Source organism: Maylandia zebra, linkage group LG1 (genome assembly GCF_041146795.1).
Source record: "Maylandia zebra isolate NMK-2024a linkage group LG1, Mzebra_GT3a, whole genome shotgun sequence".
NCBI classification, from domain to species: Eukaryota; Metazoa; Chordata; class Actinopteri; order Cichliformes; family Cichlidae; genus Maylandia; species Maylandia zebra.
Genome location: NC_135167.1, coordinates 44,929,585 through 44,953,586, shown reverse-complemented (window position 1 = coordinate 44,953,586; position 24,002 = coordinate 44,929,585). Strand labels below are relative to the sequence as shown.

The 24,002-nt window shown below is 39.6% G+C and overlaps 1 protein-coding gene across 1 annotated transcript; it reads right to left on the bottom strand.

The window, feature by feature from the left end:
• Positions 1 to 2,462: 2,462 nt before the first annotated feature.
• On the bottom strand, positions 2,463 to 20,203 carry mtch2 (mitochondrial carrier homolog 2). Its single transcript, XM_004568702.3, has 13 exons — positions 20,051 to 20,203; positions 18,616 to 18,700; positions 18,372 to 18,478; positions 18,115 to 18,141; positions 13,506 to 13,562; positions 12,209 to 12,266; positions 12,079 to 12,130; positions 11,939 to 11,998; positions 8,137 to 8,230; positions 7,849 to 7,896; positions 7,709 to 7,776; positions 7,559 to 7,634; positions 2,463 to 3,149 (listed from the first exon to the last, which is right to left on the bottom strand). The coding sequence occupies exons 1-13, from the start codon at positions 20,135 to 20,137 to the stop codon at positions 3,063 to 3,065; spliced, it is 906 nt and encodes a 301-aa protein (XP_004568759.1). The 5' UTR covers positions 20,138 to 20,203; the 3' UTR covers positions 2,463 to 3,062.
• Positions 20,204 to 24,002: the final 3,799 nt, after the last annotated feature.

Below are 24,002 nucleotides of genomic sequence, written 5' to 3'. Positions count from 1 at the left end.
TAAAAGACAATACTATTCCCTAAAAGAATTAAAAACTGCCCAGATGTAAGCTGCCTTGGCAGAGGTTTGCACTCCCAATACTTATTGTTCCATTTACAGCCATCCTATCTCCTTATTTCTTGTGTGTTGTATGAGAGAAATGCAGACTTCCCTATTACAACAGGGTCACTACTTTCACTGGTCTACCTGGAGGAAAACATGTTTCCTTATAAAGAGAAAAGGGCAGCATGCAGATTGTATGGAGGCTGTTTATTCTGAATGATTCTGAATTACTAACATACACAATGTGATAAGAATAAAGTAGATTCATATTTCAGAATACACATGAAATACAAATCTATCTCCTAAATCTGACAGTATTTTTTGTGCAAACCTATTTTCTTGCATAGGATGAGAAAATTTCCATGCAAGTAGTGGTAATGTTACTCTATTTTCTAATTCTCAAAAACATACATCCAAGAATTAAGAATTGTGTAAACAGAAGACTTAAGTTCCTTTCTGCAACTGTCAACTATTTGTCACCAGAGAAATCCAGAGAACAAATTATATAATTAATAAAGTGGTCGGCTTCTGTAGCTGCAAGAAAAGCCCAAACCATCAACTTTCCCTTATCATATTTGGCAGCTGGTATGGAGTTTGCGCTGACATCCAGTGTTTGACCAAATCTATGATCTGACCTTGGAGTGAACTTCCCAGAATGTCCACTCCTGGGAAGATTGCGGCTTAGTGTTCACACATACCTAAAAATCCTCCCAATCAGCAAAGGGTCAAATCTTCTCTTACAATGGTGGTCACATCAAGTGCATTTGATTAGCAAGACCTTTGATTAACTGCTACTCAGTCTAGTCTAATGCCTATTCAAGGTACTTAAGTTTTTCAGAGAACTTTATGCAGTCCTGTGAAAAGTCTCTTTTGATATGACTATATAGTTTAAATGATGATAAAAATCCTTTATAAAAGCCATCCAAACCTACCTGACCGTATGTGAAAAAAAGTTATACCAAGCTGGTATAAAGTCAACCTCAATCTTTATAAGCTTATTGGTATGGCTCTCGACAACAGTCCTATGACTATGTCCACACATGCACAGGGATTCTTCAGAGTTTATTTTGAAAAACCTCAGTTCACATCGAAATGCAAAAACCAAACCCAAACACTGTCAAAAGCAGCTCACAAACATGGTGCAAATTGACCAAAACAAGTAAATGTGCACACTTTTGACATTGTGTGGCAAAATCTTAGTTTTCCCTGTCCACGTCTAAACACAGGATAGTGTTTTCGAACATCTTTACCCTGGCAGCTCCTTCTCCATCAATTGAAGCACCTCATTTTTAATCCAAAACTCCGTTTACATGTGGATATAAATGTTTGTATCTACATTTACCAAAATACCTGTGTGCATGTGGACATGGCCACAGTTTCTCACGCAGTCCCTTGAGAAAATTACAGTGGAACCCCGGCTTACGAAATTAATTCGTTCCCGAGGGTCTTTCGTAAGTCGAAAGTTTTCCTAAGTCGAAGCACCCATCGCGCCTTTTGACTGAGGCGATGCTGAACGACAGGCTATAGGCTAATTGCTAACTAGAACAACAAAACGTCGTTCAAGTGGAACAGCGAAGCTCAAGTACAGAAGCCAAGGGGTTGTCACATGATTCGGAAGGAATTGTGGGCATTGTAGGCTCAGCCAATCAGAGCCAGCGGATTTCGTTACTCGGGCATTTTGCTGCAACACGGTCAAAAATGTTCAGTGCCTTTGTAACTTGACTTTTTCGTGAAACGGGGTATTCGTAAGTCGGGGTTCCACTGAAATTGTATAGAGGAACATTGGTGCTGCATATTAACCTACTAAGACCCAAACTCTTTCATGGCATGCATTTTCAATTTCTATTTTGCTATTTGGGCTGATTGGAACCTGATGAATGTAAAAACAAAGAATTACGTGATTTTTAAAAAAAATTTTTTTTTACCTGATTTTTGTTTCGGAGAAAAATGAGACTTGCTTTAAATTTGATAGAACAGTTACAGTATAATGTCCTCGTAAGTGGATGTCAGGCCCTTATAGAGCAAGATTTTGTATTTTGGTCTAGACAACCCAAAATATGACGTCCACATATATGGACGCCAGGTCCTAGGAGGTCGATTAGAAGTTCCCAAGACGAAGGTAGTCGAGAAGGTCCCAAAAGTCTTAGATCCTGAGGGACTTCCAGACAGACAGTTTTATACTTGGCACCAGCAGATTACAGGCACATCATCAGATATCTCTGTTCAGAAGAGTGCAGCAGCAGGAACATTTAAGATTCTGAACAAACTGACTGTCATTCAACAACCAGAGGAGTCAGTGCCCCCCCAACTGCCTCTCAACTGCATGTGCCAATGGCTCTGCACATATAAGTGCCACACTATGTTAAAAATGAAACATCTGTACACTTGTACCACTTCACATAACATACTTCCCAAAAACCTTTTACAGGAAAGACATTTTTTCCTTTTATTTGGGTCAATCAGGAGCTAAAGTACTTTCATTTTTCAGAGTCCACCCAGACCGCTCTACACATGTCTCAGTGTATATACTTCAGAAACACCACCACCACTTGTCCTCACCCCCAATTATCTTTACACATGCACTCAGAGGTCACCTTCAGAATAATTACATCAATACAATACCAGATGAAAAGAGATCCCACATGATCATTAACGTGGCAAATCTTAGACATTACCAAATGCATAAAAAACAAAAAAGAAAACATGAAGGGAAAAAATCACATAATCATTATGCCAGCTTTAGTTTTTGTAAATGTGGAAGTAGAAAGGCAGTTCATATTTTAAAAACATGTCACTGTCTTACAGCTCTGCCCTTTAATATTTTTGTCATTTCATTTAAACAATCTTTCTGCAGTTAACTAAAACTGTTCAGTTCCTAAGCTGGCAAGCTGTTAAGGAAAAAAAACTAATTCAGGGCAAACGAATGCATACAAAAAGCTGACTGTCCAATTCCCAAATCAGGCAATATTGGATTTTTGTTTTATTATCACAACTATGTTCATTTCAGCGCTCCTGAAGCTTTAGAAAAATCTCTTCTGGTCGACTGCGTATGTCTTTCCTGCTGGAAGCTTTCGGAAAAATAAACTGTTGCCTCTGCTCATGTTGCCCTGTAATGAAAAGAGGTAGGAAGTGTTAGTAATAGTCAGTTTACACATAGTTTAATTATTTACATAGCACATTTAATTACAACAGGAGCGTTGACCAAAGTGCTGTACAAGAATAAAACATACATAATGCATGACCGAAAGACAGAACTAGAAAAGAACATTTCTGAAGAAATTCTGGGTGATGCTGCTGGGTCAGTTGTCATCAAACAATCCATAGTTTTCAGTCACGTGACTGACTCACTACCCTGGCATCGTGATTGCAAATCAGTCGGTAGTACTTCAGAACAAAGGTGCTGTTTTTCTCACCTTTCTTGGAAAGTAGTTGTAGAAGTTAAATGTGCATTAAAAAGTTGACTAATGACAAAAGAAAATTTGGCCACAAACAAATCTGAAAGCCTTTATTCTTGAAATTACTTGAAGAGTGAAATTATGTGTTTTAAATGTCTAAATTCAAGAATCTCAAATAGAAACAGAACATTTGCAAAATATCTGTTGTGTGTCTGTGACAAAGAAGGGAACTGGCATCAAATGAGCAGAAAAAAATATTTTTAATCCTTAACTGTTATGTAGGTTTTATTTAAAGACTACATGTTAGTGGTAAATGGCCTGTATTTGTATAAGGCTTTACTAGTCCCTAAGGACCCCAAAGTGCTTTACATATCCAGTCATCCACCCATTCACACACACATTCGCACACTGGTGATGGCAGCTACATTGTAGCCACAGCCACCCTGGGGCGCACTGACAGAGGCGAGGCTGCCGGACACTGGCGCCACCGGGCCCTCTGACCACCACCAGTAGGCAACGGGTGAAGTGTCTTGCCCAAGGACACAACGACCGAGACTGTCCAAGCCGGGGCTCGAACCAACAACCTTCCGATTACAAGGCGAACGCCCAACTCTTGAGCCACAATGGCCTAGTGGGGAGATAAAGTGTTAGGACTCCAATTTAAAATAGTGGATGCATATAGGAGAGGGACAGGGAGGAGTCTGTGCTTTGATAGCATTTGTGAGAGAACCATAAATCCCAGCTCAAGAGGAATTACACTGGATGAAAGAGGGCAACAACAGCTACATTTTAAAGTATATATTATACATGTAGACAAAAGGTTTGGGTGGGAAAAAAAGACATATTTTCCAAACTGTTTTTAGAGCAGGTCACATGATCGTGCAGTGGTGGGAAAATTCCATGAAAAATCTAATTTTTCATCAAACTTAAACTGCTCTTGTGGAAAAAAAACATAAAACATATCAAAATATGGCTTTAGTCAATAAAAGTGCAAATTCTTGTGGCCCGTATAATGTTTGAATGACGTCCATGCAGATCCGCACAGAAAGGCCCCGGTGAGATGCTGCAGCCGAACTCAGGACCTTGTTGCTGTGCGGCAACAGTGGTAACTACTAGAGATGGCACGATACCACTTTTTTATGTCCGATACCGATATCATAAATTTGGATATCTGCCGATACCGATATGAATCCGATATAGTGTTTTTTAATAAACAAAACTGTTTTTTAAATATCTTGCTGCATTTTGTATAAGTTCATACTCAAGTTTAAAACAACAACTACACTAAAACTATTCTGTTATACCTGTATACAAAAAAAAAAATTTCATAGTTCAGCAATACTGATCAATCTAATAAACTTAAACCTACACCATCCTCCCTATTCTGGTATTTTAAAGAGTACTTAGCATAAATATTAAGCAACCTAACTAATAGGGTTCCAACTCCCAGCAACAACAAAAATAAATAAATAAAAAATAGGGAACCACCCCTCACGCTCCACCTCATGATGCTTAATCGACGTAATCAACCTTAATTTGATGCAGTGTGAAAAAAAATGCACAGAAATCAATTATTTTTCAAGAAATATTAAATAGATTCAACATCTTTCTTCAACAAAATTGCAGACTGCACAGATGGTACCTTCCCAAAGGAAAAAGTACTATAGCTTACTAGGGTATATTAGACTTAATAGTTACTATATGCAGTAATTGACTTCTATTCATTTTACATCAAATTAAAACTTTGGGTGTCAGATAATTATTTATTAAAAGCTCGACATTTTAAATGAGAATAAGAAAGAAAAGTATGTCTTTGTGCCCCCTTTTCCCTGTTAATGCCCTATCGGCCCCCCTGGCTAAACTTTGCTAGATCCGCCCCTGCACAGTTACCAGCGTCAGCTACGTAGAAAAAGATCCTGGAGTAGAAAGTAATATTAAATAAATTCTAACAACAGCTGATCAAGCTTAAACGTGCTGCTGTTGTTCAGCTGCTGGTTTCCTCTTTCTGGTGCAAAGTGGGCCAAAAACAAACAAGAGAGACGGACTCGCGACAGAAAAGCCGATCAGCTGATCACAGATCAGTTTCATGATTGAAGTAGCAGCAAGAAGAGGCAGTCGCTTGTTAAGCTAAACGCAGGAATGCTTTACAAACATTCAGAGATGGACTTACACACTTGCTTTACTTCTCTCGGGGATAACTTTGTCGGAGATGAAATGCCGGGTTGCTAGCGAAGCTCCACATGCTATCCAGACCACCGACAGGTCCCGCATGCCACAGCCGCTCTATCACGTGATGCATACTGCTCCGACGTGCTAACGTTCTGAGGTGAGTTACAGCGTGTTGCAAGTTTTGTGAGGTGCTTTCGTGATATTTAATGGATCGGATTACATTTTTTATTTTTCTCCGATATCCGATCCAGTAATTTAGGTCAGTATCGGACCGATACCGATACGTAATATCGGATCGGTCCATCTCTAGTGTATACTGCACCATGGTCCATTCCAGTAAGTGCATTGTTGAATAGGCACACTTCATAACATCAAGAGGATAATAAAAAGTGTGCTATTGAATTCAACTGAACTCAGATATTTATACATATATAAATATGCTCTGGCAGAACCAGGCTCAGGGAGTGGCAGCCATCTGTTGGTTGGGGGTGAGGGGAAGAAGACAGGACAAAAGACACGTTTCGGAAGAGACAGAAATTAGTAATAATTAAATGCAGGTGGTGTATAAACACATAAGTAAAAAAAAGTGTAAAGAAGAAGGAAGAAAGAAAAAGAAAACATCAATTTCACAGTGAATTACAGGAAGAGTTTTCACTACTGTGAACGATTCATGTGGCAACGGCAAAGCGGCACAATGTGGAGAGACGTTTCTGAACGTGTCACACAAGCTGCCATGCTAACTACCCGATGGGCAGAAACAGCCCGCGAGTTAAAGGCAGGTTTGAGCAAACAGCAGTCTTTTTTCATGAGAACTGTGAAAAACTCCCAAAAAGCCTCATTTAGAGCTACACATTTCTTAATTAAGAAAAAGAAGGCATTTTTAGACGAGAAGGTTTTCAAAGAAGCAATCATGATAATTGCAAAGACTGTGCTTAAAGAGGAGAAATATGGAACTGATGTAATCTCCATTCTCTCCAATGTCCAACTGGGGGCAACTACAATAGTTAGAAGAGTGTCGGCTATGTCCGGGAACTTGGCTGATCAGCTGGACTGGGATCAGGCAAAGTGCAGGTGGTTTAGCATCCAGTGTAACAGTCTGTGGACAGCAGCAGCACAGCTGATGGTCTTCATCTGGATGGTATTTGACGATTTCTCCACAAAAGAAGAACTTCTGACACTACTGTCACCAAAGACAACTATGAGGTCTATGAGGAGTTGACATCTATAACGCTGTGAAGAAAAAGGTACCGGTGGAAAAGCTGGTATCAGTGACCACCGACAGGGCCCCTGCTATGATCAGCCAACATACAGGATTCATCCCTCACTGAAAAGGTGACACGGAGTTCCTAAACTTTATGCTGGGGTACACCGAGTGGACACTTGACCTTTCATTTTAAAGGACATTACTGGGAAACTGAAAGCTGCAAGGCAAAGGTAAGACTGTTGCTGACATAAGTGCTTTAAATGCATTTAAAGCCCAGAGGGACATTTTTCTCTGTGCATTTACAGAGAAAAAAGGTGCTCCACTTCCTCTCTGTGCTGAAAAGATAATGTTTCTGCATCTGAGACTTTTGACAAAGTTGCAGAAAAGTACTCTTAAGTCATAAACAGGCTTGGACAAGACTTTGAGAACAGGTTTTGGGACCTTGATCAGTTTAAGCCAAGTGTGATGTTCATTTCCAAACCTTTCATGAACGTGGAAACAACGTGCATTGCTCAGTGCGATGCTCAGCTTGGATGCTGGACGGGTGGAAATTGTAACACTGCAAAATGACCTTTACCTCAAAGCCCATCAGGATGAACCAAACTTTCGGTGCCTCGTTGACACAGAAAGTACAGTGGTGTATGCACAGCAGCTGAGAAGGTTGCCAGCCTGTTTGGTTCAACCCATCTTTGTGAATCGTTACTATTGAGCAAATGTTTGAAAGGAGCTGGATTAGTTATATACTTGCCTCTCTGCTAAGATGCATCCAGCAGTCCACCCAGGTGGGATATACTGACGCATAGGGATCTCTGCCTCCAGCAAGCCTAATGAGAAAGTTATAATATGAGTCTGCTTGAATTTAGCAAGTTTGACAGCAGAACATGACGAGCTAACTTACCCACAGTTATTGACAGCCATTATGTTTGACACCAAAACAAAAGGATAGGTGAGCATGCTGGCAAAGAACTGCAAGAAAGAGCATGAACAGCATGAGACTGAGCCACAAACAGCTGCACTGACACTGTCTGTTACACTCACCCCTGTCATCGCCTGAGAGCAGTTCTTGATTTCTCCTGTGTGACTCATCTGTTCAGAAGAAGAGTCACTATTAGTCTGTGTTAGAGCCTCAATTTAAGACTGCTTGACAAAAACCCTCAAGATCTATGTCAGTGCGATACAAAAAAGTAGTTACCTAAACATACAATGAAAAAAATCTAACAAACAAAAGACGGCTGTTGCGTTTTTGCATGCACAAACTTGAATTTCAGGTATTTAGGAAAAAGGTATTTAGATTACAGAAGCCCCTAACTGGAGGACATAGTATACCGAGTCATCAATGGCATATGTATTGATGAGGTGAGCCAGCAGGTTACAAATCCACAGAGAAAGGACATCACCCAGCAGGCGAGGAATCAAACCACTAGGAAAAAGGAAACACAAACAAATAAAGATACACACGCCTTAGATAAAAGAGAAAAAGTAGAGATACTATGATCAAACACTGGGTTGTTTGGAGACTGAAGCCTAACACTGGCTGCAATGATGTTAGCTTAACTCACTCTTTGGCCTGAAGAAAAACAAGAGATACTCAGATATGGTGCTGCAACAATTCACTGAGTATTTCGAATAATTCGACTACAAAAAGTTCTTTGCTTCGATGCGTCGTTAAGGGACCCCTCTGCAGCGCCACTGTTACCATGGAAACTCGAACACGAGCATTTCAGCCACATTTACAACTAAAAACAGACTCAATACAAACGTATTGATTAGCAGTGTGTGACACACTGATACCACAACAGCAGCAGTGATGATGACGACGCTGGCACAGTCTAACAAAGAGCTGGAGTCTGTTTTACACACTGCGAGGAGCAAAGAGCTCAGCTGAAGAGAACGGGTTTCACATATTCAAAAAAGCAGCGTTGTTTGTGTAATCAGAGTCCTGATCAGCAAACTCTGACGTGATAAAAACAAAGAATATGTGTAGCTGCTTCATTCAGCGCCGTTTGTTTCACACAGCGAAAAATCGACTGTAGCCTCCAGAAGTTGCACAAAAACACGCAGATGAACTGTTAGCTTAGTTTCAGTTGTACAACTTTCTGAATGTTGACACCAACCTTCCTATTTTAAATGAAAGCGAGTACAGGTGGCATTATGTAAAATTAAAGCGTCTTTCACAAGCCAGTAAACATGTACATGGGCCAGTAAACTCAGAGCCACTGACCTGAAGGTTGTTAGGTCGTACACCCAATTATCGTTAATATTAATTAATCATAAAATCTTGTTTTCAGCAGCACAATAACTTTACGTCAAAGCACAAGGCAAACTTCAGAATGCTAATGTTTGCTTCACCACATCAGCCTTTAAAAGGAGCCACTGAAACCAATTACAGATGAAACAAAAACACTGCAGTTTCTAAAATGAAAACCAACGAGAAATTCACTGTGAAACCTGTGCTTGATCATTTACTATCGCTCGCTGATAAGACAAAAATATTTCTTAGCCAATTAATCGATAGAATAGTCGATAGATTCATGTAATACAAATCAATACTGAGCTGAATAGTCCTGTGAAACTTTATCCAGTGCTGCCTTTGACTCCTTCAGCTGCTACACAACCTCACACAGCACCGCTGCAAACAGGATGTCACACAACTCTCCCACTTACTGAACAGATGAAGTAGTTAATGTCCAGAACACTTTAGGAAGGATTTAAGCAGCCAGCAAGGATCAAATCTGAATAACAGGAAATATTTCATATTGTATCAAATATGGGATCCAGTATTTTCCAGGGGATCTGTTTTGATTCAATTGGATTTCAAGTTCTAGCACTGTGACAACTGATGATCTGCTAATAAGTAACTGCAACAATATCAAGAATGAATGAGCATTTCAGTGCATATGTTGGGAGCCCCGACTTCAGGAAATGAGGCTCAAGGTGCATCAATGCAACAATTGTTGGAAGATGCACTTACATACAAGTAATTTATGTATATTTATGAGAACAATATTTTTTCAGATTAAAAAAATATATAACAAAAACAGGCTATAGAATAAACCACTATATAAATGTATGGTTAAAGTCTGAATGCCAATTGTCTGATCATAACGGCGATCTTTCATCTCAAGACGTTAATATGCAAACGGTTTTGTTTTTTTATTATGATCAATGAAGAAAGAAGAAAGAGAGAATTGCCCGTGAACCAAGTTCTCCTGAGACTTGGTGCAAGATTCACTGCAGTGCCGAACACCAGCTAGAAGGCAAGCAAAGGTCTGATGGAGCACCTGATGGATCTTTGTTGTTTTTCATCCATGAACTCGCTCCGTACTCCTTCACGTGATTCTTGCGTAGGTGGTAGAAGAGTTTTCTGGTCCATGTCAGACGGACCAGAAAACCGTACTATGCAAATTATTTCATAGCCAGACCCTGTCCATGCTACAGAGGGAGCCCCTCGTCTAGGAATAAGGTCCTCAGTTTGTTTTGACTGGTCTGTTTGAGCCGCCTGCTTCTGCCTCAGTTTTACTGGCCATGGTTGTTCTCTGTGCCTGCATCCACACGGGGACTATAGCACCATTTATAATTACCTCAAAGAAAAAACAGGAATTTGTTTGATGCATATTCTAAAACTTGATGTTGGAGGATGATGTATATTTTCATTATTTCACATTTATTTTTATTGTGAAAAGGTTTATGTGGAAAATAAACACGCGGACGGCGGAACCACACCCTGGGTGTGTTGCTAACAGCAATGCTGTCGCAGTATTTTCAACATAAGAGAAAGAGAGAACTTTTAAGAAATAAATACAGCCATTACACTGACCATCAAAACCATGCAAAAAATATGGCTGTAAACAGTTTCGAGGTTGTCCAGGCAGGCAGCGACAGACACAGAGGCAACAGCTGAAGCTACAGGATACTGATTAACAAAGCTGTCAAGGACGACACAAGCTCTCAGCATGTCTGTGACAGACCGGACAGGATGTATCTGAAAGGAATAACTCAACATGTGGCCAAACCAGCTTCCCCAAACACTGACTCGTCTCTCTGACAGCAAATTTCTAAATCAGTTTTCCACTCAAACCTTCACACGGTTATTATTAATAATATTATTGTGTAACGTCAGATCTACTCAACACATTCCAACTACCAAACAATAATAAGAATTCAAAAATAGGGATTCACATCTGAAATATGTCATTTTCAGTCTGCACCTGCCCGGCATAAGAGTGCATACCTACTGGAAATCTCACCTTCTACAGCAATGTCGTCTATTTTTGTCTAATTTTATTTTATTCAGGACATGAAAACTGAACCTGTTTGGTTCTAGTTATTGAAAGTAAGCTTGGCGTGGTTTGCTCCTTCAACTCAACCAGGTTCACACGTCTACAAGTCCCTAAAGACTGTCGACATCTACACTACAGAACGTTGACAGTACTGTGGGCGAGTTATTACTGGATTTACTAAGAGGAGGGAAAATCAGTATTAACTGTCATCTAAGCAATCCATGCATGTGCCAGGTGCCTTAATGTGGAAAAAGCTCTTTTCACTGCATTTTCAGACAACCTAAAATACTCCAGACTAGAGCTTTAAAAAGCAACAAATGTGAAAGTCAATTTGTGTTATTGGGGAATTCTGTGTGTACAGACGTCCGAAAAGAACTGTGACTAAAACCTGAAAAACTAGAATATATATAACTTTTCAGTTTGTCATACATACACTACTGAAATGTGTAAAAGAAATGAAAATCATCATCTACAGGACAAAGAACAATGTACAGCATAATGTTATTCACATAGCACTTCCCCTGGCATCCCGAATCATGGCTGAGAGAGACAGAGGTGTATATGGAGATACAATCCTGTCACAAACATTTTACTACCAAAAATAACAACTTATTGCCAGCAAGACAAGATTTAGATTTTTCTGTCATTGTTATAAAAAAAAAAGGAGATAATAATATTACTAAATTACTAATAAAACAGTTTCGGCAACTCCCTCTTTGACGACACACTGAAGGAAGCTTCTTTAGTTTCTACTTCTGCAACAATCTTTTTCTCTTATTGCCCAAGTCATCCACTTAATGTCCAACACAAGTGTCTGTTGTCCTAAAGACTAATAGTGTCACACTTACGCAAAGAAGCCCAGAATGCCTTCTTCTCTGTAGACTGTGATGATGGAATCAAACACCCCACTGAGAACACAATTTTGTAAACGCTTAATAAATCTCATGGCTCTTCTCATTTAGTGTCACAACTAAAATACTGAAATTACCTATATTTGGTTTCTCTTCCAATGAACTGCACCATACATCGCAAAGTGATCACTGAAAAACAAGTCAAGAGAAACATTTCAGACTTCCTAAAGGTATGCAGGCATTATACTGTGCTGAACCACGCTGTACCATGGAAGGGATGTGTGACGATGGTGGCACAGGAGCGGGCAACCATCTCCCTGGTTGTCTGTTGAAAACACACAACAAGTCACTAAAGTTCAAGTATTGATGAATTGTACTATTAATGCATCAACAGCACTATAACAATAGTACTGTAAGTGCAGCTTGTTATTATCATGACTAACAGTTTCCATGTAATATCATCTGTACTCAATTGCAACTTAACTGTATTATGTGAAACCTATATTTTCAGTTTAGTCTAAAGCCTTTGTTTTCAAATACAATACGATTTAGCTTCAAAGTACACTTGTAGTGATCCTTTGTTGTTGTGGCCGCAGCTAGAAAAGGAAAGCAGAAATCATTTTTTAAAGATATTTCCTGATGTAAATAATCGACACATCATTTGGTTTGAAACAAATATGGTAACAACCAATCAGCAGTGAGCTCAGGCTAATACTTGACCTTGATCACGCGACTTGCAACACGTGTTTTCACATTTGTACAATGTTGTGTCACCGAAGCATATTTGTTGGAATTGATTGTGATGCATTGGGTAATCTTCAGAACTTCATTCTGCTCAGTGGCGAGTATGAAAGCGTTAGCAAGCTAACGCTGGTTAACATCAGACTAGCAGCATTTAGTGTGTGCAACTTCAAGTGTTTTACGTTGAAGTTGTGTCCATTCTGTGTATAATTAACATTGTTATTGCCTGAGTTGTATTTGAGCTGTAAATAAAATGCTGCATTTTTCAAAACAAGCCTCCACTGAAGGATGGAGATGCCACAGTTCCAGTTGTTGCTGAGGCAACACACGAGGTTGATGAGATTTTGTCAACATCTTTGAAACCGGAGCTTTGTTCCCACATCCATCACTACAGACATTTTCCACTGTGGTTAGGCTGACAAAGCACAGGCAGGGCCACAACGATCAGTCTGTATCAGACATTCATTAACACACTTGACTAAGACAAACTGTATGTGCAAGCCTTTATGTGCACACTGTAACTGCAGCTGTTTTTCACTATTGATAATTACACCTTGGGCTTCTGCTGCTCCCAGTTCTTCTGCTTTTAGCCAAATGAAGTATTCTTTACGCTTATTAATTAAATATAACCAGTCTTACATTATACTGTGTTGACTAACTGTGTGCTCAGTTTCTTAAAGTATTACTAAAATACTTACTTTATCTCTTTTTCCTTAATAACAGTATTTTGTTTGCCCTTATTAGGTAAAGTGCTTAGACCAGACTTGACTGAAGTCAGGCTGTGTAGTGTTGTGATTTAGCTTTGGGATTGCATAGGTCTTACCTCGTTAACAACCTGCTGTAGAGAGCTCTCTTTATCCTTCTGCTGCCCTCCCAGTATCTGGAAATCAGAGAAACCTCAGCGTCACCATCCTGAAAATTATTTTGACACTTTATACCCTTATTAAGAAATCGTGTACAGATGGCCTGAGGAGAGCGATGAGGAGCAACACACAATTCATTTGTTAAGTGGGGTCAGTGTGGGCCAAGGCCAGCATGTTAAAAGTAGCGCTGCATCTGGAGATTATTTTAGTAATAATGTGTTTAACCGATTACTCCAAAGATGAAAAAACAAAACACAGGTCTTTGAAAAATGAACCGTGCATCGGTTTCCATTACAAAATCTGCCAAAACAAACAAAACAAGCCCTGAACCCAGTCATTGAATTTATGTCATAATAAAATTAACGTTTTTGAAGAAAACACTTTCCTAAGTGCAAAAATTGAAAAAAAATCTCAAGTACAGTAATCGTAAAATAAGGTGTGCATGTAAGTTAAACAGAGGTAATAAATAATATTCCCTTTACTCCCTTTAATAGACCCTTTACTGTGTTACTAGGGCGGGGGTCTCTTAAACTCGTAGCATGCAAAAGAGTTGTAACAGCATTGCATCTCCTGATCGAGGTTTGGTGTTTGTTCATGCGTATGTGCTTCGTGTCTTTGCCTGTTTAAGTGCAAATCAGTCAGTTATGCACCTGCGAGCCTTTAAAGGAGTGCAGGGTGGCTGCAATAATGAAAAGCAAGCCTATTCTGAAGCTTGCCTTGGCTTTGATGCAACAGTCTGTGGTTCCTAAAGTGCAGTTTTATTCTTATTAATAATAATAATTAAGGTTCCAGCCTAACAGGTACATTTTTATATTGGTATGCTGAAAATACCAATGTTTATATTTTTGAATATTAACACAATTTTATTAATATCATATAATGTTATTTCACTTTGTATCTGAAAAATGTTACACAAGCCTTACAAATAAATACAGTGCACCCCACACCCCCCTTTAGATTCACCTCTGCTTCTCGTAGGCGTCACCGGCTGGCAGTTACGTTCTTTCTTTAGCGAGTAACGACTCGTCGCAGTGTGTATGGGCAGACGTATGTTAAACTGTGACAGCTTCACTGTCACTTCTGCTGGTGTTATCAGTCTGTTTAAAAGCTGGGGTCTGCATGGGCTTAATGTTGTTGTGCTTTATATTCCTGAATACGATTCTATGGCAGGTCTATTTGTCGTCAGAGATGTGGGTGGACTGCTCACGTTTACATGGTGATGAATACGAGCGGGTCACAAACAAAGTATCAAGACAAAGAATTTTCAACAAGGATATGTTTGAAATAATCGAGTTACTTGAGTTATTCAGTTCATTGCAGCATTTGTTGAAGGCAGCACACATCAACGTAGCGACTCTGCTCTGCCTCAAACGTTTTATTGTAAATTTGTTTTGCTTGTTTTTCTGACAGAATTTTATTTTGAACATGCAAATTTAACTGAAATAACAAAGAGAAAAGAAAAGAACTTAAAAACATCAAGTTTTCATATATATTTCTGTCTGCAGAACGTGTGTGTTTGAAAAGGAGTAGGATGAAGTTTATACTTTTCCTGTTCCTACCCCCTTTTTCAAATGTAATTATTTACACATCAATACTCTGAATTCAACCTTGACTTGACCTCAGCAGCGATGGCGTGCTGTGAGACACCCTGCTTATGCAGTTCAGCAACCTGATCTCGTTCAAAAGAGGAAAACATTTTTGCCATCATAACATTATAACAGTGTGACTGCCTGACAGCGATCCATATGATCCATGTATTCTAATTTTTGCCTCATAACTTTTGCACTGTCCACTTCCTGCTGTGACAAAACAAATTTCCCACATGTGGGACTAATAAAGGTTATCTTATCTTATCTTATCTTATTTTTGCTTAGATTTGGCCTTTTAAAGGCATGTGGACCTAAACCTTTGATCAGCTGTAAAACAGCTTGTTTCAGTTTCAGTGCTGTTGTCAATAAATTGCATGCTCAAAATGTTGTTTTGTCTTACTCCCATTTCCTCTTGTTGCATGTTGAAGCTCTACTTGAAACCTTTTTAAGACCCAACCATGAAAAATATTGTAGGCGCCATCAAGTGGTCAGACTTTTGATTGGGAAAGCATAAAAAAAACAAGAAACATTTAGTGATTTATGGATTTTTCTTGCTATATAATTCCATATATCTTGCTTCATAGATTTGATGTCTTCAGTATGTATCTACAACGTAGAGAGTAGTGAAAATAAAGAGAAACCATTCAATGAGGAGGTGTGTCCAAACCTTTCACTGGTACTGTATATGCATGCCTATGTGCCTGTTCAGAGGTTCTTGGAAAGGACATGTGAGGACTTATCTACATAGTTCAGCTGCTGTATTCCAACCTAACCCCAGCTGTGCATCATTGGGGACATAAATGAACTAGATATGCACATCCCATAGACTCCTAGTATATGGGATGTGCATATCCATAGTGCATTTCTGCTTCTTCAAAATACCAACTGGATTAATTTGTTTCCTTCTGGCCCCCACTGATCAATCCCATCACTTAGTGGAGGGGGTCGGCTGTAGTCTCGTCTCCCATGCTGCCTTGTAGGACATAGAAGCCTACACACCCACTGCCCTGTTTTACATCCACAACTGCACAGAACAACGATGGACAAAGGAGGCAGATGTTATCAGAAGAGACTATGGATGACCAGGGATGTCCGTTTATGAGAGACCGTAACACTGCCCTTATGTTTAGAAGAGAAGGAATTACATTAAATATAGACAGATAGATAATTATACATTATGTATTCTCTTCCTACATAAGTGCTTTCTAACATTCAAACTCCTTTGGATGCATCAGAGAGCAACTTGAGGTTAGTATCTTGCCCACTGACATTTGGCATGCAGACTGGAGCACACAGGGATCGAACCACCAACCTTCAAATTAGTAGGTGACCTGCTCTACCACCTGAGCTACCTGAGCTACAGCCACCCCTGTGCCAAATCCAACCTAAAGAAAGATATCAAGAAAGATATCAGAGGCAAAAGCAGAATATTGGAGGAAGACTGAGGGACATTTCAGAGAGAAAGTCCCAACAGCATCAAGATCTAAAAGTGAGCAGTGATATGCCAACTCTGGGCGTTCTGGCTATCAGTGGTTAGGTGCTATTTCAGGGTGGTTATGTTGCATCCTTGGACAGTCAAACACTGCCATGAGCTGGCACTGAGTCAATCACTTCTCATAGAACTGCAGGCACCTGGTCTACGATGGCATTCAGGTTGTACATACAACATCGAGGCTTTTGATCTTTTATTGCATAACTGTCATGTTAACTTCATCCCCATGTGAATGTGACTTTCTGCATTCACATTTGTTCCATGTCACGTTCAACTTATGTTAACCATACTTAATAGTCACAAATATTTGTATGTATATGACACACTTTTGATCAAGTGACTACTAATATGGAATTAAGACTGAAAAAGATGCGGAAGCCTGGCAGAAACGACCAGTTAAATGTAATGCTTCCAGCTTCCAGTCTGCTCTTTACCTGCCCTTCGTACAGACAGCAAACCTTTAAAATATAAAAGTTTAAACAAACTGGTTAAATGATACATGTTGCTGAAGGCTGATGGCAGCTGTCCTATTTTTACATGGAAACGATACTTTCAGTAAACAGAGGTGAACCATGGGGTGTAGCACGGTATATTAACGTCCCGGGGCTAGCGATATCTCCGGTGGGGGACCAAAATCTATCTCAGCCCCGCCCGTCATGCTATATGACAGCCGGACGGGCGATTTTGCGAGCCCGGTTGAATAGTGCATTCATTAAATTACATTCATATTTAAAAAATAAAAATAAAAGCTTTTTTCACAAGCCAATAAAAATGTGTATCGGCCAGTAAACTCTGAACCACCGACCTGCTGGTTGTTAGGTTGGACACTTAGTTATTATTAATATTAATTAATGTCTGCAGCATCATAAGGCCTGTTTTCAGCAATATAAAAACTTCTTATTAATGTCAGTTAGCCTTCAGAATGACAGTTATGGTAAATATTTTACGCGTTAGTTTAGATTGCGTATATATCTTATTTTATTTGACTTTCACTGTACTTTATTATTATTTATATCGATTATTTATATATTTTTGCATTTGTGAAAACGCATTATTTAAAAAAACAACAACAACAAAACCATATGACATGTAAATACAATCAAAGGGTTTAGTTTTTGTTTAGTGGTGTCTTTTTGACAGATTGCTCATTAATACGGCAAAAGGATTTCTTATCTGATTACTCGATTAATCAATGGAATAATCAATCGATTATTAAATTTACTATATTTTACAAATTTTTCTACCACATTTATTTTCAAAAATAACCTGAAAACAGTATTAGATGCTCTGCTATAAGTGATGCAGGCAATACAGTGCACATTGTCTGTTAAAGTTCTCAGAAGTGAAAGAACAACAGATTTTAACATAGAAATGCAGGAAGTGCTGCTGCACAGGAAAAGGATGAAGGGGCCAAACTGCTGCATTTTACGGGGAGTCAGTGAACTTATCATACTGTGACTACAAACAAGATCAGAAACAAAAACTTACCTGTGGGGTGCCTTGTTCTTGACATTTCTGGAAGAGGATAGAGGTTATCAAGCTGCCAGAATGAACAGTTTCAGTTACACTTACAACACAGATGGCAAGAAACTGAGTCCCAGCACATAGCTCACTTATGAAGGCCATTAGTATGCATCACAAATGATTGAAATAAATGACCACCTAAAAACATTCAAAGAAAAGACTGGACAGAAACTGGCTGTTTGATCACATCTTTCTGTGGCAAACCCATCTATTCAGCTTACCTGTGCAACTTTGCTGTGTACGAGTGTGCCAATGGTGCCTGCACAAAGCCTCGGACCAAGTCCTTTGAAAAGACCAGCTCTTCCATCAATCTTAATGATGTGTTTTGCTGAAACATTTAGTCCAGAGCAGGACACAGTGTAAATAGTGGTAAAACTACAAAGGTAAATATCCACATACAATCGTTCAAAGCACAGTAATACTATTACCAACTCCATTTATAAAAATATCAAGAATCAAACTTGCCATAAGCAAACAGTCCAGGTAGCTGGTAGACTTGTCTTCCAAATAAATTCCTACCCAGGGTGGGACGGAGTGGCTCATGTCCTACCTGATAACACACACAACACCAAAAACAATGAGAGGGTACCATAGGAGGGGGCAAGCATTGACTTTATGTATCCTAGAGAAATACAGCAAAACACCAAAAACACCTGGAAACACTAAAAGCAAGTCGAGTTGCCCGAGGTTCACAGAATTTACAGAAAAATGTTAAATTTTTGTGATTTATATCGTTGTCAGAACGGTAAATATCTTAGACCGTGATATGAGATTATGGTCATAGCGCACAGCCCTGAGCTTGATATCTGCTCTGGTGCCTTTTACCAATACATACAGACTTGGATTATTTGCACAGAGCCAGGAAGGACTGTGTCCAGTACTGAATGGTGCTGTGGAGAGACAGACCATGGAGACAGACAGAACACATCACATGCTTTATAGCAAGAAGACAGACAGACAAATCTTTATTTTTTTACTGATGATGTTGACTTTTGATTCACTTATTTGGTTATTTTTCTTTTACAAAACTATGTTTCCTGAGATCACATAAGTTTGACAGGGCACCAGTGTGTGCGCTGTGCTGCATTCATATATTTAGCACACAGTTGATGATTAGCCGACTGCCACAAATATGGACACGGTATACACAAGGCAGACAACTGTTAGCATCTAGTAAAACTGTCGCTCCGTATGACTCATTCTGTCATTAAGATCAACATGCAGCTATTTCTGGTTTTAAGCAAACGTCCCCGGAGCTCTGCTGGTGCTCGTTATTTTCATGTTTTTCAGGAGGCATCGAGCTAGCAGTATTCGTAACTGAGAAGCAAACAGCATACATTTCTCCCGATGACAAACTTGTGAATATACACGGTGTGTTGAAGACATCAGTGTAAAACACTACGTTGGAGCTAATCAGCTGGCAGCTAACTGGCGGTGATCTCTAGCAGTTCAACAACTTAACGCCGCTGGCTTTCTTGGAAAATAAGCCATGTATGAACTGTGTACAGATTGTTTTTATTCAGTCTGCGCACAGAATATAAATGAAGCAGGGTAACATTGCAGTTAATTATTAACTTTCGATTAACACACGGATTCCGCCTATTGCACAGCAACGAGGAAGCAGAAGGTCACAGGGACAACAGACGGGACAACCATGTGGCTGATCCTATTACTGGGACAGTTCCTGCTATATTCTCAAATAAATAGTTATCAAGACTTATTAATGTCTCTGTGTGTGCTACAAACCTACTAATCTACTGGTAAACGAGGCAATACACTGTGAAAATGAATGACAATTTCCTCTTCTAGTAAGATACTAGCGAGAGTTACAGTATTTACAACGATAAGTACAGAGTGTCTGAATCAGGCCCGGGAAGGAAACGTAACTCTCCCGTCTTACCTGGATCAGGACTTTAATGTACATCAAAGGATGGGAGAGCACAGTAAGCCCTGATCCCAATAACACTTGACCACAAACATCCGCCATTTTTGGAGAGTCGATAGAGACCGGAAGTTCTCCTATTTCGTTTTGCTTCTGAGAGCAGATAACGTCCGTGGAAAAAAACACTGCCATCTAATGTTTATAAGAGGTATGACAACGATGTCCTTCGTTCTGAGACCATGTTCAAGTCTGAGGCAGCCCAGTGTTGCAGCCCAGGTCCGTTGCGTCTGCTATGAAAGTGAGAGTTAATACTTGTACAGCTGCAGTTATAATGGATTGGATTTATATAGCGCTTTTCTAGGCACCCAAAGCGCTTTACAATGCCACTATTCATTCACTCTCACATTCACTGGTGGAGGCAGCTACAGTTGTAGCCACAGCTGCCCTGGGGCAGACTGACAGAAGCGAGGCTGTCATATCGCGCCATCGGCCCCTCTGGCCAACACCAGTAGGCGGTAGGTGAAGCGTCTTGCCCAAGGACACAACGACCAGGACAGAGAGCCCAGGGATCGAACCGGCGACCTTCCGGTTACAGATGCGATTCCCAACCCCCTGAGCCACGGTCGCCCACGGTTATTGTGTGTGTGTGTGTGTGTATGTATATGTATATATATATATATATATTTTTTAATTTATTTATTTATATTTACCCTTTTTAATTTTTCATATTTATTTCCTATCTTATTCATAGCCTTTTTCGTACTGTGTATGACTGTGTACGTGACAAATAAAATTTGAATTTCTATAGACGTGTGTAAAACTGGCTGGTGACGATGAGAGAACGTGAAATTCATGTTTGTAGAGCAGTGGGAAGGCTCAAAAAAATACTGGGAAGCCCCCACTGGAGGTAGAAAAAAAGCACACCAAGCCCAGTGTGTTTTTACCCAGCTCTGTCCTAACTTTGCTATCAAAATAAAGGCCCTAAAAATACATACATAAATAATTTTGTAATGTGGAGCTGAAGGGAAATTGCTACACATTAATTCATTTTGCTGTCCCGGGTGCCTGGGACAGTAGAAAACAAAATCACGAGGGTACAGCATTAAACAACATACAAAATATACAAAGAATATAAGATATACATTTCAACCATGGAGATCTCTCATGAATGTACTCATCATATACTTTTCAACAGTATTAATAACAGTCTGTCCACTTATGGGTCATTAACGGGGTCTAGACTGCTCTTTATCACACTCACTTGTCAATAGCTGACTATGGACAGGGACATTTGGATATACATTTCTGCATTCACCATTTGTGCTAGAAAAAAGGAATTTCTTATACTCACTATAACACACTACCAGTCAAAAGTTTGGACACACCTTCTCATACAATGTTTTTACTACTTTCTACATTACAGGTACATACTGAAGACATCAAATATATGAAGTAAGATATATATAGAATGTAGCAAAGAAAACATTGATAAACAACTCTAAATATATCTTATATTCCTAACAGTAGCCCCCCTTTGCTTTGTTGACAGAACTGCAAACCCTCGGCGTTCTCTCGGTGAGCTTTATGATGTAGTCACCTGAAATGGCTTTCACTTCACAGGTGCAAAGCCCGATTTGACAACTGTTACAATTCATATTTATGGCAAGAACCAATCAGCTACGTAAAGAGAAATGACAGTCCATCATTACTTTAAGAACTGAAGGTCAGTCAGTCTGGAAATTGCTAAAACTTTGAATGTGTCCCCAAGTGCAGTAGCAAAAACCATCAAGCGCTATGACAAAAGTGCCTCACATGAGGACCGCCCCAGGAAAGAAAGACCAAGTGTCACCTCTGGTGCTGAGGATAAATTCATCCAAATCACCAGCACCTCTGGTTAAAGTCCAGATACAGTGGGGCAAAAAAGTATTTAGTCAGCCACCGACTGTGCAAGTTCCCCCACCTAAAATGATGACAGAGGTCAGTAATTTGCACCAGAGGTACACTTCAACTGTGAGAGACAGAATGTGGAAAAAAAAAAATCCATGAATCCACATGGTAGGATTTGTAAAGAATTTATTGGTAAATCAGGGTGGAAAATAAGTATTTGGTCACCTCAAACAAGGAAAATCTCTGACTCGGAGTCAATCATACAGTAAATGCAGTAGCAGACAGATCTTTGCATTAACTGTTCAGAGGAGACTGTGCGAATCAGACCTTTATTGACAAATAGCTGGTAAAAAACACTACTAAGGAAAACCAACAAGCAGAAGACGTGCACATTATTCATTTTAGGGAAATATTGCAATTGAAAATGCAAGTACTGTGGAGATAATCACAAAATAGAGCATGTTATATTACCCTTTCAGAAGTATGACTAAGAAAGAAGACAAAACCTAAATAGAATTAAACTGAAAGTAGATTTAATTGATTTACTTAGAAATAACTCAAGAAGTAACAGTTATCAGGCAAATTTTAATAACGTTAGGCAAGCACATTTATATGACAACATGTAATCCTTAAGTGACATTCTGGTTCAACCACAAATAATTACCACTGGTTTAGCTCAGTGGAGTGAGAAGGCAACAAGCTTCAGTCATATGGTGCACGGCTGAGAGCACCATATGACCCACGTCACTTTGCTGAAAAAGGCTGATAAAAAATAAAAACAGTGAGAAGAAGCACCTGGGTACAGTGGCACAACAGCACAAGCTTCAGCATGAGGGGTTATTGTTGGCATTGCTGTGATTCTTATACATGGTACACTCTTATGCAAACTGTTTTTGTGCCTTCTTGCAGTTTAATTCGAGGTTTATAAACTGTCTTGCTAGTGTTAACCTAGCTTTCGTATCCCTGATGCTCTGTGTGCATAATGCTCCCTTTCGAACCCTGTTGTTTAAAAAAATAAACCCTACAGCTTTAAAACCCTATAAAAGTCTCTCAGTGAAATTTACTGTTGCTGGTTTGAAATGGAAAAGTGACAAGAAGTGCATTTTCTGGAAGTTGCCGCCTTGTTGCCACTGTTAGGTGGTGTTGTGTTCTTCTTTAGAGAGAGAAGATGAATATGCTCAAATTATAAGTTTTCACAATTTATTATCAAACATTTTCAAATTAGTTTTAGATGGCACCATGGACCGCCACCTTTCAGAAACATGAGACAAAGGATGCCTCATGCAAGCAGTAAACACTTTTATTGTATGTGGTGAAATACAGAATCCCAAAGGGTTGACTCTGTTCATCTGGACGTAGCGTTTTAAGTGGGAGAAACATTTTGTCACTCATGCAAGTGACTTCTTCGGTCTCAGCTGACTGAACATGTACATGGAAGAAATGGAGGCTATGTGGGCTTCATGGCGACATCATGATGGGTGAAAATCAAATCTCAGGACGTACCGCAATTAACGGATCACATTAACTAGGAGGACCAACACATCAAATTCACCAGGGATGATATGAAAAGTTGCAGTTTGCCTTCTTAGACTGTGAGATTTTCCATTTAAATGTTAATGTATACCATAAACCTATACACATACAGATACATACATACATACAGTATTTAAGGTTTGAGTGTAAACATCCACTGGAGCACAAACTGGGTGTCATCAAGATGCTACAACATAGAGCGAACACCATCCCCATTACATCGAGAAGGCCCTGAGTAAATGTGGTTATCCCAACTGAGCTAAACCGGCGCCCTCTGTGGCATTTAAACTCCAAAACACCATGAGTGCCATGTTTTATACATCAGGGAAACCAAATAACCTCTGGCTAAGGGGATGGTGCAACACAGAAGAGCTAACTTGTCAGGCCAGGACTTTGAAAGCCTGTGGAGACGCTTTCAGTGATGAGGATGTAACATCCAGGACAGGGAGGAACACTGGTTTGAGTGGGGAGTCAAGGAGGCCAGTTATGTGAAAAGGGAAAGACCATCTCTGAATCGATGAGGGGGCCTAAGGGTTCATCTGTCACCATC

What these genes read in the sequence shown, in the direction of transcription:
- mtch2 (XM_004568702.3), bottom strand. Translation starts at nt 20,137, where the DNA reads ATGGCGGATGTTTGTGGTCAAGTGTTATTGGGATCAGGGCTTACTGTG. An exon ending in TACAGCAGGTTGTTAACGAG is followed by an intron (nt 12,267 to 13,505) that starts GTAAGACCTATG and finishes TGTTTTCAACAG; the next exon opens with ACAACCAGGGAGATGGTTGC. An exon ending in CGTCACACATCCCTTCCATG is followed by an intron (nt 12,131 to 12,208) that starts GTACAGCGTGGT and finishes CTTGTTTTTCAG; the next exon opens with TGATCACTTTGCGATGTATG.